Genomic DNA, 14576 nt, shown 5'->3' on the forward strand with positions numbered 1-14576 from the left:
TACCCCTATTAAAAGAAAGTGACAGGCTGAGGATTCTGACTTCCTAATTCACACCCTTAACCCTGTGTGATAACAACTCAGAATTGAGAAGGTGATTCCACCCACACTCTCTCTCCACTCTGGACAAAAGCAGCCTGGAAAGCTCCTCTACTCTGCAGGGGAGTGTCACCCTACGAGGCCCTGTCAACCATGAGCACCTCCAGGCACATCACCTTACTGACTTTGCTGCCAGGGCCTGGTTGAGGGGAGGATGGAGCAGGGGATGAAGTGGTCAGGGGAACCAACTATGCAACCAGGAAGGGATGTTCCCCAAGCCCCTCTATTTACTGAGGAGCAGTTTACGTCTTTAAGTCTCACTGAGCTCACCTAGAAAACAGCGCTAACTCTACTCACCTTCTAGAACCACCTCCAGGAGGTAATGTAGGTAAAAGACTTGGTTAAACTGTGAGGCTTGTACCTGCCAGAATCATGACTTCCCCTCAACAGGGACATGGAGGTTTCATAAAGCTACTGAAACAATGTGGCTTTTTTGTTTGACCTTTGGTTTTGTTTTTCGCTTTTTTTTTTTTTTTGCTTCCAAAGAGGACAGCTTCAGTTCACTTGGAAAAGTGAGCTACCAGAATGGAAGCTGGTGGAAGTGAGACCGCCATCCAGAATATGGATGGAAGAATGTGGACCTTAACCTTCCTTCCACCAGGTGACAAGCAATCGTGGGCAGGGAGTGGGTCCGATTCCTCTCTGGGGCCTCAGTCTCCCTCACAAGGCTGGGCTCAAGTCTGGATTCAAGAACTCCTTACTGAATTAGATTGAATCAAGTTGAATTTAATTAATTTCACTTCTCCTAACGGACTAAGATTTCTTGGGATGAGCAATATTAGCTTCCTGGGACAGAAGGAAGCAAAGCCACTGGGTTTGGGGCACATGAATTTGTGGAAAATGCATGTGGATCCAACTGGTTCCAAGGAGTCTTGTCTACAGAAGCAGAGCTCCTCAGGACTTCTTAGCAACACTCAGCCAGCAGTTAGTTCTCATTCATGTAGAAGAGTTTGAAAGCCACGAAGCCCGAGTTTATCCAAAACATCCTGTAAAACAGACTGATTGGGAGCCATTCCCCTGATCACTGAAGCCCACTTTGCTGTCTGCAAAGGTCCTTGTAACTTGGGTGGAATGGAAGAGCAGGGAAAGGTTTGAAAGGAGAAACCACACCTCCCCAGCCCCTCCGGAGAGAGTCCTAGTCCCCGCACATGCCTGAGCCTGGCAATCAAAAACTGAGTGCTAAGAGTCCTTCCTACCCAGGGCCCCAGATGATCAGGCTCTGGATGGTCAGGACAATGGTCCCTGGGCCCTTCAGGAAGGTGGGTTGATCAGGTTGAAGGGAAGGGCTTTACCTGGATGCAAGATCTCCCAACAGGCTGGGTGGGTCAGAGGAGGCGGAAGAAGTGGTCAGGAGAGAGTTCAGAGAGGAAGAAAACAGAAAGCACGTTCATTTAACACACTTTGGGGTAGATTAGACCCGGGGACACACTCCACCCACCCCAGGTATGATTGCTCATCAGGGATATACAGAAGTGGGTGTGAGCCCTGCCAGGGGAACTGAAACCAGGCCTGGTTCAGCCCAACTCCCTGCGAGGGCAGCCCCAGGGTCCTCATCTGTAAAGGAGACACACAAGTTCAGCCCTGTGCTGCTGGCCCTGGGGAAGCTGGGACTATCCAATGGCAGAAGGAAGTACTTTAGGATGCCCCGAGGATGCCTCAAGAAGGAGCCTGAGGCACAAGACCCATGGGGTCTTGCAAGAGTCAGAGGACACAGGACTTGAGATCTGCGATTCTGAGATGTCCCGTAATACATGACCAGTGTTATACACCACCACCGCAGGAGGCATTATTCTAAAAATAAAGGAGACTTGATGTCTAATGCTATTAGCTTCCCAATCTTTTCAAAGAAATTTATGAATTTAAAAAAAAAATCCCTCTGACAAATTAGAAATCCTAATTCCAGATTTATAGCAACCTGCTGGCTCAGTATATGGGGAAAAGTGCGAGTTCTTTCTGGGCTTCCACCCGACTCTGCTCTGGGTCAGCGAATATGTTTGGTTTACTGTCGTTACCCCAGCACCCAGCCCATGACCTGAGATTAGAGAAAGGGATTTCAAGAAATGTGTGGGGAACTGGTTTGGCCTCTGTTTCCCCACCTGTAAAATGGGACAGTTAGAGCACCCCCAATCCAGCTGTGGGATTCTGAGCTCCTTGAGCCACTTCCCCAGCAGATCAGCCTGCGCATAAGTGGGGGTGTGGTGGGTGCTGTGCCCTGAGATGTGATGAGGGGCACAGCACCCCTTGGAAACCGCACGGCACAGACTCTTAGGAAGTTCCCACCACCTCCCATGTGCCCAGACCAGGGACAGGGAAGAGGAAGAGGAGGTGAAAGAGGAGGAAGAAGACAAGGGGGGAGGGGAGAAAGAGCGGAGGAAAGAGAGGGCCTGAAAGCCTCTGAAGCAGGAGAGGGAAAAGGGTGGAGGAGAAGGAAGAGGAGGAACAAGACAAGATCCAGCAAGTAGGCAGAATGGGGCACTGGGTGTGGCCATCAGGGACCTTCCTGCCCACTCTCTGGGGTCTGGGCTGGGCTGGGCTGGAGCACTCACCCACCACGAGACACCACCAGCTTCACCTTCACTTTGTAGGAAACAATGATGCCCAGGACCTCCCGGTTGGCTCCTTCCCTCAACCTGCAAGGCGACAAAGGGAAGCCGGTTCATGGGTCTTGTGAGACACGGCAGGATGGGGTGCGCCAGGGCAGCGCCATAGGTCCCTCTCCTGACCACTCAGCCACCAGATGCAGGCGGAGCCTGGTGTGTGAGAAAGGCGAGGTCTGCCCTTGGGGAGCAAGAACTCAGAGAACTGGGATCCAAGTCTGGCTGTGCTGCCCTGGGAACCACCTCCTTCCCTCCTGGAGTCCCCAGCAAGGAGGTGAGGGGTGGGCTCTTCCTGCTGGGTGGCTTCCCTTTCTCTTGCTGCTGGCAGAGAGGAGAGGGCAGTGGGCAGGGGGAGGGAGGGGAGCCTACACAGGGAAAGACCCTGTAGGAGCTGGTGCGTTCACTAGGTGTTGAAGGCAAGTAGGATTTGAGTCAGAGAAGAAAAGGGAAGTGGGCCGCACATGCAAGGATAGGTGAGACAGCGTTTGGGCTAGTATCATGGGCAGAGGTGCTGCAGAGGTGGGTCAGGCCCAGGAAGGGGCAGACCTCAGCACGCAGGGCAAGAGGGGTCCTCATACCCCCCTGGGTTCCATTAGAGCAGGGTGGCTTCAGAGTCAGTGGTGACCTTGAGGTAAGATCCCTGGGATCCCTTCCTTCCAAGACACCTCCACATGTGGTTGAGCCCAGCTCACCACCCTCATCTCTCTGGACTCTCGGACCCCATCCTCATTCATCCTCTCCTCCCAGGACCCTTCCAGAAGCCCCTCCCTCCCTTCCTGCCTTCTTTCCATCCTTCCTTCCAGCCTTGCTCTGCCTCAGGGATGCACTCTATCCAGCTGAAGACACGACAAGGTCAGGAGCTGCTGCCTCCTGCACAAAGCCTCTCCATGTCACCCTTCCCTGGGCAAGGCACTGACTAAGGGAGCCTGGGGGAGTGGTCCATCGTGTTCTCTGGGCACCCCTGGAGAGGGGTGGGATCAGGCGACAGCTTCCCTGGCAGTTCAAACTCATGAGGACAGGCCCTGGACAATGGTCGGGGAGAGGGTAGCCTGAGCCTGTGCTGGCCCTGCTGGGACCAAGGTGGGTGTGGATCCATTTGGGTTAGGATGGTATAAAGAATCTGCCTCCAATGCAGAAGACCCAGCTTCGATCCCTGGGTGGGGAAGATCCCCTGAAGGAGGGCACAACAACCCACTCCAGTGTTCTTGCCTGGAAAATACCACAGACAGAGGAGCCTGGCAGGCTGCAGTCCATGGGGTCACAGAGAGTCAGACACGACTGAGCGACTAACACACAGTGGGGAGCCTGGAACTAGGGAGGGTGGGTCCTCACAGGGTGCTGGAGGCCAGGTTTGTGTCCTCGTGTTTGAGCTTCCCGTCCAGGGCGAGGCCCCGCTTCTCTCGATTGTTGGCCAGGAAGGGGGTCAGCGTGTAGACCTTGCAGAACGTGGAGCTGGGTGCCACTGTGTCACTGGAAAGAAGGGGGACTAGTGTGGAGATGCCCCCAGAGCCAACCCCAGCCTCACCCCCAGCCCACCCAGGACACAGAGCCCAGCCCTGCTCTAAGCCTCCCTCCCCTATGAAGGGCCCACCTTTCGGCCCAGCTCTGGCAGGGAGACCACTGCCACCCACAAGGGGACATCTCTGCTCCACATGCAAACAACAGTGACTCTGGGGTGATCCAACAACTTCATTCGTGGTTTCTAAGCAGCTGCAAGTTTTTAAAAATTCATTGTACTGTTTGGCCCTGTGCTGTATGACTAGGATAAATTGTTTTAGTGGAGAGAGTGTGGCCTGTTTTTCCCCTAACGTGTTACTATGAAAAAATTTCAAACATATAGGAAAACTGAAAGAACTGTGCCGTGAGCACTCACCTCCTGAGTTCTACAATGAAGACCTTACTTGCTGTATCTCATCTCTAGCCATCATGTGTGAGGTGTTTGGATTGTTCATTTTTTACCTACTTCTGCTCCACCCTCCAGCCCCTTTTCAACAATAAGAGAGCTGGGGTGCAGCAAGCCTTGGAGCCCCAGCTCTGCCACTGGCCAGTCCTGTGAGGTTGAGCAAGTCACACCTCTCTGCCCCCATTTCCTTCTCTGCACACTGGGGGCAGCAGCAACCCCAATTCAGAAGGCTCCAGGCAATCTAGGTTTCCATAGCCCCACTCCTCACAGATTCACTAGCTCTCATTTTGTCATTCTAGTTTTAGTGGGTCTTTTCGCTGACTGGAGCATGTATTTCCTTGTAGCTAAACCAAGTGGTTGGGTGGTTTTTAAAAAAGCTATTCAGGGCCATCTACGCTGGGCAGCAAGCAAGTCTAAGGTCAGGCCCTCTGCCAGGTGGAGAAGAGCTGCTGGACCTATAACTGGACCCGGGGCGTCTCTTTTCCCCGGCTGACTCCGCCCATCCAAGGCTGGGCTTGCTCACGTACTCAGCCTCTTCCATGGCCACAGGGCACTTGTACTGGGCTGTGTTGAAAAGACAGATGTCTGCATACTGGCGCACTGCAGAGAAAGAGGGAAACAAGGTGGGTGCGTCCAGGGATCCCAGGCTCTGTGAGTTGGGATGTTCAGCCCCAGGTAACAGCCAGAGGCCACCAGGAGTTTCTGCAGGAGATGGACCCCATCCTCCACCCAAAGGGCAGCCTGAACAGGCCCATTTCCTTCCATAACCAAAAATCTCCCCTTCAAGGACAGCTCTGTTGAGGGAACTTAGAAGGGCTTCACCAGTAAACTCATTACCTGGCCAGTAAGCAGCCTGTGTTACCAGCCTCAAAAGCCTTACCCTTCGGCTTAGAGCAGGCCTTAGTCTTCCCTTCAGGCTAGTAGTTATTTACAGGGCTGTTAGCAAAGGGAGAGCCTTCAGCTGCCCCCAACCCCTGGGAGGAGTCCCCTTGCCCATCCCCTGGACTGGCCCTCTGCCTGGGTACCCGAGATCTTGATCTTCTTCACTGTCTTGTTGGTGTTGTTGGTGACATGGACGTTGACGCTGATGGGTTCTCCATGGTAGTAGATCTGGGAGGTGGAAGAAGTAGCGGGGAGCAGGGGAAGATTCCAAAGCTTCAGATGAAGGGGAGGGAGATGAGGCCCCACACACATCTCCTGGGGTTCCCCAGGCCTTGGCCACTCTGACATTGGCCCCAAGCTCATCAATCACTTCCCACTGATGCTAAGCCAGCAGGCATGTTAGACTTAAGTTCCTCTGTGGACCTTGAAAGATAATTGAATTAGAAGGTAATAATCCTAGGCTCTGGGCTTCCCTGGTGGCTCAGATGGTAAAGAATCCATCTGCAATGTGGGAGACCTGGATTGGGAAGATACCCTGGAGGAGGGCACGGAAACCCACTCCAGTATTCTTGCCTGGAGAATCCCCATGGACAGAGGAGCCTGATGGGCTACAGTCCATGGGGTCGCAAAGAGTTGAACATGACTGAGTGACTAAGCACAGTACAATCCTGGGCTCCAGTCCTGGGTTGGTCACCAAAAGTAATGATAACAGTAATACTAACAATAATAAAGATGAGAGCGGTAAGGCCTTGGACAGGTTATCTAAGCCTTGGTTTCCCCTGCTGACAATTGGAGGAGATGGAGTAAGTGATAGCTGGAGTAAGTGATACTCAAGTCCCTGCCAGCTCTGGCTGCCTGGAATTTAGACCTGGTAGGATCTGGAAGAAGCAGGAGAGAGGTGGGGAGGGGCTGACCCACTCCGTGAGGGAACTGGCTCTGAAACCTCACTGAAGAGCCTCGATTTGTATCTTGGCCCAAGCACTTGCCTTCACTGTGCCCCCCAGAGGGGGAGGGGGTGCTCACATTTCAAAGGGGGATGGGGATGCAGGGACACGGCCAGGACCCAGGACCCTTCAGAAGACACACTGACTTCTGAAGTCAACCGCATCCTTCAGGCTCATGCCCCCTCTGTCACCCCTTTAGTCCCCAGAGGCTTCTCCAAATCTCCCAAAGAGGTCTCAGTTTCCCTGAGCCCCGTGGTCACCCGAGGAATCCCAGAGGCTGTGAGAGAGCTGGGATCTAAGGCTCCAGCCCTGGGAGGGCAGACCCACCCATGCCAAGCCCCAACCTCCTACCTCCTTGTCCAGGGAGGCCTCCAGATGCAAGGGCTTGTCCGACATGAGGAACTGCCTGGTGGTCTCGGCCGTGGGCTGGGGGCCAGGCCTCTCTGGGGCATACTGAACCTTCCGGATGACCAGGCGCACAGAATTCCTAGTGGACATGGCAGAGCAAACGATGACCAGAGTCCCCCGCCTCCATCCCCTTCCCTTGCGACCCTCACATCCTTCTCTTGCTCAAGAGATTTCCATGGTTCCCATCTCCTTGGACTCCAGTCCAAACTGCAGAGGTTGACATAGGGCCCTGTTACCATCCGGTCCCACTCCAACCTCTTCCATCCTTGGAGTCCCAGCCTCCTCTATATCCTCACTCTCATGCTTGATGGTCCCTCTAGTCATATTTCTGAAGCTTTGCATACCCGGGGTCCCCACCTATAACACTCTCTTCCGCCTTCTGCCCTCATTTGCTTCCTTCTGCAAGGCTCAGCCAAACACCTGTTCTTCCAGGAAACTTCCTAGATCCACCCACTCTGATCTTTTCCTGGTCTGAACCCCCACCATCATCAGAGGCCAAGCCATCCCAGGACAGTAGTATATGTGGATCTGTGTTTTGGTAGCCAGCAGGATGCTTCCCTGGTAGCTCAGTTGGTAAAGAATCCACCTGCAATACAGGAGACCTGGGTTCAATTCCTGGGTCAGGAAGATCCCCTGGAGAAGGATCTTGCCTGGAAGATTCCATGTAGTCTTGCCTGGAAGATTCCAGTATTCTTGCCTGGAAAATTCCATGGACAGAGGAGCCTGGCGGGCTATAGTCTATGGGGTCACAAAGACACGGACATGACTTAGCAACTAAACCACCACCACAGGATGCTAAGAAAGAGACCACATTTCACTTTCTGCATCCCTTATGTCGCTAATGGTATGAGCCCTTTAAGGCAGGGGTTCCCAACCTCTGGCATCTAATGCCTGATGATCAAAGGAGGCGTTTATGTAATAGTAATGGGGAAATATTGCACAGTAAATGCAATGCACTTGAGTCATCCCCAAACCATCCCCCACCCACCCACCAACCTTGGTCCACAAACATATTGTCTTCCTGTTCAGAAACCTGTCCAGCCAGAAACCAGTTCCTGGCTCCAAAAAGGCTGGGGACTCCTGCTTTAAGGACAGAAGTTTTTGTCTAAATTGTTCACTGCTGTATTCTCAGTATCTAAGACAGCGCTGGCTGCCATATAATAAAAGCCTACTAAATAGCTACTAAATAAAAATATACACAGGGGACAAGGGCCCCAGGAAGATGCGAGGGCATGGAGAGGTGATGGAATTCAGCGATGGGGGTGTGGATTCCGTTAGGGGGAAGGAGGCCAGTACAGAGAATAAAGACTCCGTGAGAGGGCGGACACTCAGAGACGAGGAGGGGCTGAATGAATGCGACGGGCTCAGGGAGGAAACAGGGTCAGGAAGATCTGGTGAGGGGACGGGGACTCAGTCAGGTGGTATCCCAGCATTTCCATTTCTCAAATAAGCCATCTCCATTTCCTACAGCTGGATAACCAAGGTTGAAGTTCTAGCTCTTGGACTTCCTTGGCAGTCCAGTGGTTAAGACTTTGCCTTCCAATGCAGGAGGTGTAGGTCTGATGCCCAGTTGGGGAGCTAAGATCCTACATGTCTCACGGCCAAAAGACCAAAACATAAACACAAGCAATATTGAACAAATTCAACAAAGTCTTTAGAGATGACCTACATAAAAAAGAAATCATTTTTTAATAAAGCCCTAATTCTCCCCATACTAATTATATGACCTTGAGTAAATTAACCTCTATGCCTTAGTCTCCTCATCTGTAAAATGGTGATGACAGCAGGACCAACTTCTTAGGGTTGCTGTGAGGATTAAATTAGCTTGTACATGTCCATCACTTTGAACTGTGTCTGGTGCCTAATAAGCTGGTAAGTGTGAGTTGCTCTATCATTATTAGTAAATTCTGGTGTGGACTTAAATGTCAAATTGGTAATAGGTTGAGAGTGCTGGCTCTCAGTGTTGCCTCCCCTTCCATGCTCTAGGTAGGCTACTTATCACAACCTACACCCCTCTTCCTTTCTCCTGGTCGCAAGTCTTAAGAAGAAACGGGGAACAGAGAAGCAAGGGACAATGGTCCCACCTCCCTACACACTGTGAATTGCCCAGCTGGAGTTGGAGATACGCAATGCATCATATGACCACCAGGTGGCAAACTCAGCCCACTCCCTAAGAGGATGCTGCGTGCTCTGGAAGCCTGCAGCAGGACGCAGAGTTGGGGACCCTGGCCAGCCTTGCCAGGAGGCAAAGCAAAGCCTGACCCCAGGAGGGGCAGGTATGAGAGCGGGGTTGGGCAGCTCACCCCATAAATCAGGGCCAGCTACTTCTGGCTGCTAGCCTGGGCTGTCTGTCTGCCCAGGGCTGTGTCTCTCCAGGAAAATACTTCCCCTCTCTGAGACATGGCGGACCTCCTCTATCCACCCTGGGTGGGTTCACTTCTCCACTTCCCTCCCCTGTTCAGAAGCCTCTATTCTATTTACACCCCCTACCCCACCCCCAAGACCTCCTGCTGATGACCTCGCAGGAGAACTGGGAAATGGGGGTCCAAGCTGGCCGGGAAACATCTTGCTCACTGTTTAAAACAATCTAAATTTCAGGGTTTTTTCCAAAACAAAATTAAAGGACATGCAGTCTGGAGAGGAAGAGATTAGAGGCAGGGTGATAAGGGAAGCGGGTACAGTGATGCAAAGGAAAAAGTGCTGAGGCCTGAGTCAGGGTAATGGAGCCACCTCCCCCAGGAAGCCCTCCCCTCCTGCCAGCCTTCCCCAGTGCCCTTGGAGTTTCCAAGGCTGGAATGCGAGGCCCCTCCTCTCCCACTTCCAGGCATTGTTAACTTCTGTCTTCCTCCGACTGAACCGTGCCTGTCCTGTCTCCCTCCCTCTGCCAGGAGGCAGCCTGCACCCGGGCGGGTAGAAGCTGCAACCTCCTTACCGCTTGTGGATCTTCTCCTCCAGGTTCTCTGCACAGAAGGCTTTTACTTCGTAGTCCACACCGCAAGCCTGCAGGGAAGGGTCGCTGACCTCAGTCGAGAGGGCCGGCTCTGTTGAGCACGGCCTACCCACCCTCTCATTTAATGAGGCCACTGGATGCAAATATCAGTTCCCCAGGCCTGACCCCCTTCTGACTAGAAGCCCTGCACTCAGCCTGTGCGGAGCTGCCTCCCTCATCTGACCCTCCCACAGAGCTGCCCTGACCAGCTCCGTTCCAGAGTTCTGGCTGTCTGGGGGGCACTGTCCGCAACAAGGCGGTTGCCCATAAATAACAACAAGCCTTTCAGCAGCCCTATTTAGGAACCCCCCCAACCACACAGACTCTGCACTGGGCACCCCTTCAGCATCTCCCCCTACCCTTTGGACCAAATGATGAGGTATACCCCACCACATCCATTTCACAGATGAGGAAACAGGCTCCGAGCTCCGAGGCCTGGAACACTCGTTGGGGTCACCTATGTCTGAGCCTCAGTTTCCCCACCTGTGAAACAGTGATGACTGTACCTCCACACAGGGTTTGTGAGGCCAGACGATTTTCCAGAGAACATTCTGCAGCCAACACCGAGGCCAGTGAGAGTGACTTGGGAGAGGCCCTGGGCACATAACTGAGTGTAGAGGGTGAGGGTGATGCCATATGTGCCACCCTGTCTGAAAAGATTGCTTATCTGAGGTGGGATCAGCCTGGCTTACACACAAGGAGGCTTCTACAGGGAGAATTCCAGCACCCTCCAGACAGAGAGAGAGCTGGGGACCTGGGGACACAGTGTCCTGAACCCAGAGAGATGCTCCCTCGGGGGTGACCCACCTTCCCTGTATCTTCAGGTCCCGGCTGCAACGTCACAGAGCATGGGAGGTTCGGAGGGATCTGTTAAGAGGACAGAGAGACCTGTCATATTTGCCACTGACCTCTCCGTGTCTCCCCACACATATTCATCAGACCAGGGCCCCTAAGGACTGACCCCGTCCCTTCCATCAGACTAGGCAATTCACAGGACAGACCATGTTTACCCCATCAGAACATGCTAAGCTATGCCTCATGTTAGACTAGAGGCCCCTGCAATAAAGCCAAGAATTTCAGAGCATCACAGCCCCCACAGAACAAGAGCTGAAAAGGTCTTTCTATGATGTGCACTGGGGTAGGTAGAATACTGGCCCCTGAAGATGTTCACATTCTAATCTCCAAAACCTGTGATAATGTTACCTAAAAGGGCAAAAGGGTCTTAGAGTGTAATGTGGTGAAGCATGCTGAGATGGGGAGGTTACCCTGGATTAGCCAGGTGGGCCCACTGTAATCACAGTGTCTTTAACAGTGAAAGCAGGGAGCAGAAAAGTCAGCATCTCAGTGATGGGATTCTAGAAAGACTGGACTGGTCATTGCTGGGTTTGAAGATGGAAAAGGGCTAGGCCAAGGGCCAAAGAATGTGGGCAGTTTCTAGCAGCAGGAAAAGGCAAGGAAGCAGTTTCTCTCCCAGAGTTCCACAGAGAATGCAGCCCTGCTGACACTTGATTTTAGCCCATGAGAGCTGTTTTTTACTTCCGACCTTCAGAACTGTCAAATAACACATTTGTATTCTAACTGGCAGGCTTAATTACTACCAGGTTTGCAATGGTTTGTTACAGCAGCCATAATAGGTCTATAGCAGACAGGATGGCTCCTTATCCTCTCTCCTTCTCTGACTCTCACGGTCAGGGGATTTCACTCAATCACAGAATCAGAGTCTGAGCAACAAGCAATCTGAAAATCCAGAATCCTGGCGTGGAAAGGTGGCCGAGCAGGGAAATTCACTACTTGCCATAATGTTTGGGAGTTGGGTTGAAGCAGGGTTAGTGGGCAGCCAGTATGAAGGAGGAGACAGCCTTGCAGTGACCCGGGGGCCAGAAAGGACTCCTTCTTTCTCTGCAGCACCCAGCTCAACCCCTCCTTCTCCCACCTATGACCTGGACTTGGGAGGGTCTGGGTAGTAGTGCAGAGGTAAGGGTGACACCTCTGGCAGCGGCCAGAGGAGAGACACTTACCAGGCAGCCTAAGTGCCAGTGCCCTGGCCCCAGTGTACGCTGGGGAAACTGCGTGGCCTGGAGCTGCTGCCCCAGCTGCCCCCGTATGCCTGCCCAGAGGGCTTGCTAGAGGTGATGCTTCTGGAATGGGGCCCCGGGGGCTGGCAGTCCCTGACCTCAAAGGTGAAAGGGTAGGCATGCTCGCCCAGCTTCTTGATGAGGCGCTCCTGCAGTCGCGTTAGGGGCTTCTTGTCCTCGGGGGCCGGAGGGAAAGACTGCACGTTGGCCACAAACAGGTCCTTGCGAAAGGTCAGGCCTAGGACATCCAGGTCCTCCCGGCCGTAGCGGAAGGCGCAGGTCAGCGTCACATAGACTGTGGGAGCAAGAGGGTGCTGAGGAGAGGCCAGGAAGGGAAGCAAACATGCCCCCCACCCAGAGTGCCAGCTGCAGCCTGGGAACCGGCTCCCCTGCCATGGAAGCAAACATCTTTCCCAGAGCTCCTGCGGGGAGGGCGGTACTGCCCTCGGGACAGGGGTGTCAGGTGCCTGGCCCTGGGAGGAGGCGGGGGCTGACTGCTGGATGGGTTCATTCCTTCTCCACTTGCACTGCAGTCCAGGGCGTGTGTGTGCAGAGGGCCTGACAGGGTCGATGAGGGCCGGGAAGAAGCACGGTGGGGAAGAGTGGAGGGTGGGGAAACCAGTGCTAGGTGGTGCCTGGAAGGCCCAGTGTCTTGTTCCATCCAACCCCCACCTCCCGTCTTCCTGCTGACCTTAGACAATCCATTGACTGCGTCAGGAATAAGTCTTCTCTTGTGTACAATAAGACCCTAACTCCTGCTCTGTTTGCATCCCCCAGCCTTGCAACAGTCACGATGGGTTGATGTAAAAGGGCTCAGACATGAAAAGGGCCTCCCCAGGTGGGTACAGGCGGGGCTGCCCCAGGGTGCCGGAGCGCCTGCTCTGCGGCTGACTGCAGCCGTCAAGGGAAGAACCAGTGGGGAGGGGCAGGGATGGGCTTGTTGCCTCTCTTATTGCCAGTGTTCTGCCAGAGAGTCAGGAAGGCCCCAGCCTGGAGGTCAGGCTGGGGGCAGGGGCCACAGCTCACCTCTCCTCTCCTTGAGATACTCCGGATCCACGAGAACCACTCCATCTGGAGGAAGGACAGAGAGTGAGCAGACATGACCTCAAGCTTCTGAGCCCCTAAAGAGTGAAGTGAAGGCGCTCAGTCGTGTCCAACTCTTTGCGACCCCATGGACTGTAGCCCGCCAGGTTTCTCCATCCATGGGATTCTCCAGGCAAGAATACTGGAGTGGGGTGCCATTTCCTTCTCCAGGGGATCTTCCTGACCCAGGGATCAAACCCAGGTCTCCCGCACTATAGGCAGACGCTTTGCTGTCTGAGCCACCAGGGAATTCTGAGCCCCAAACACCATGTTAAATTCAAACCCAACCATTTGTCTGTTCACAAGCATCATGAGGGCTTCCCTGGTGGCATAGTGGCGAAGAACCCACCTGCCAATGCAGGAGACACGGATTAGATCACTAATCCGGGAAGATCCCACATGCTGCAGAGCTACTAAGCCTGTGAGCCACAGCTACTGAGCCTGTGCTCTAAAGCCTGGGAGCCGCAACTACGGAGCCCTCACACTGGACATGCTAAAGCCTGAGCGCCCTAGAGCCCGTGCTTATTCCTTAAACCTCCACAATGAGAAGTCCGAGCATCGCAACTGGAGAGTGGCCCAAGCTCCCTGCAGCTAGAGAAAAGGCCAAACAGCAACGAAGGCCCAGCACAGCCAAAAATAAATAAAATTATTATAGACAAAACAAGAGCATCTTGAGAGAAATGGGAAAGCCAGCAGCCAGTGACTGTTACCACCATGCCCCCTCCACCCATTGACCCAGGCTGGCCTGACAAACCCAGCTCACAATTATAGGCAGGTTATTTAACTTCTCTTTCTTCATCTGTTATTCAGAATAATACGATGGGTTCAAAACCCCAATATCAGGTATACTGTGGAATTCAGAAGTTTTGAATTATAGAAAGGCCATGTGGTCCCTGTTCCATATCTTCTCTATTGCCTTCTGCCAGCTCTGGGGCAGCATCCCTTGTCCAGCCCATTAAAACCTATGCAGAGAAACTATTCTCACCAAGAGGTTAACAAAGGCATCAGTCGCCTCCCATCAGTTCAGGCCAGGTCTGCCACTAAATTAATTCTGTGTCAAATTCATGAACAAATTGGTGCTCTCAGGGCTTCTGGATTCGGAATTTGCAGACCTGTAGCACCCACCTCCTAGGGCTCCTGTGAGGACTAAATGAATTAATACGTTTAAAGTATTACCCGGTGCCTGGCACATGTGACCATGGAGAATGTCCCAAGGCCTGACCTTGGGAATACAGAGTCCAGATGAAGACAAAGGATGCTCTCTCTGCTCAGTGATGTAAGGGAGAAGTTTTTCTCACTGCGGGTCATTTGATCAACTTGGTATGATGCCCCAGGACTCCCCAGGATCTAGAGAGTCTAGCACAGGGCCTGGCATGAAGTAGGTGCTCTGTGAACACTGGCTGAATGGTTCTCAGGGTGCCTATGTGTGCTAGGGGAGCCAGATCCCTCCTGCCCTTCTCCCCAGACCCCATGATGCCCAGCCCCCGTGACCCCATTGCTATTCTTAAAGGCTAATGGGTGTGAACAGCCCTAGCCTCAGACAACCCATAGGAAACTTTGCCATGGCCACAGGTGAGCAGGCCACGGGTGAACACGGGG

The 14576-nt window shown here is 53.2% G+C and overlaps 1 protein-coding gene across 5 annotated transcripts in view; it reads right to left on the bottom strand.

The window, feature by feature from the left end:
- Window positions 1-14576, bottom strand: part of ARRB1 (arrestin beta 1) — a 79540-nt gene that overhangs the window by 9259 nt on the left and 55705 nt on the right. For 3 of the 5 annotated variants that reach the window (XM_055423689.2, XM_055423690.2, XM_055423687.2), the window contains exons 4-13: window positions 12921-12965; window positions 11993-12189; window positions 10627-10686; window positions 9763-9830; window positions 6774-6909; window positions 5622-5706; window positions 5124-5196; window positions 4026-4163; window positions 2643-2726; window positions 1389-1412 (exon numbers count right to left, since the gene is read on the bottom strand). In XM_055423689.2, the coding sequence (XP_055279664.1) occupies window positions 1389-1412; window positions 2643-2726; window positions 4026-4163; window positions 5124-5196; window positions 5622-5706; window positions 6774-6909; window positions 9763-9830; window positions 10627-10686; window positions 11993-12189; window positions 12921-12965 (910 nt within the window). Of the gene's footprint in view, window positions 1-806; window positions 1083-1388; window positions 1413-2642; window positions 2727-4025; window positions 4164-5123; window positions 5197-5621; window positions 5707-6773; window positions 6910-9762; window positions 9831-10626; window positions 10687-11992; window positions 12190-12920; window positions 12966-14576 lie in introns of those variants that run through there. The other 2 variants (XM_055423691.2, XM_055423688.2) reach the window with 2 other exon arrangements.

The sequence above is a fragment of the Moschus berezovskii genome, chromosome 14 (genome assembly GCF_049115385.1).
Source record: "Moschus berezovskii isolate FMDL1 chromosome 14, NW_MosBer_1.0, whole genome shotgun sequence".
In the NCBI taxonomy this organism is placed as follows: Eukaryota; Metazoa; Chordata; class Mammalia; order Artiodactyla; family Moschidae; genus Moschus; species Moschus berezovskii.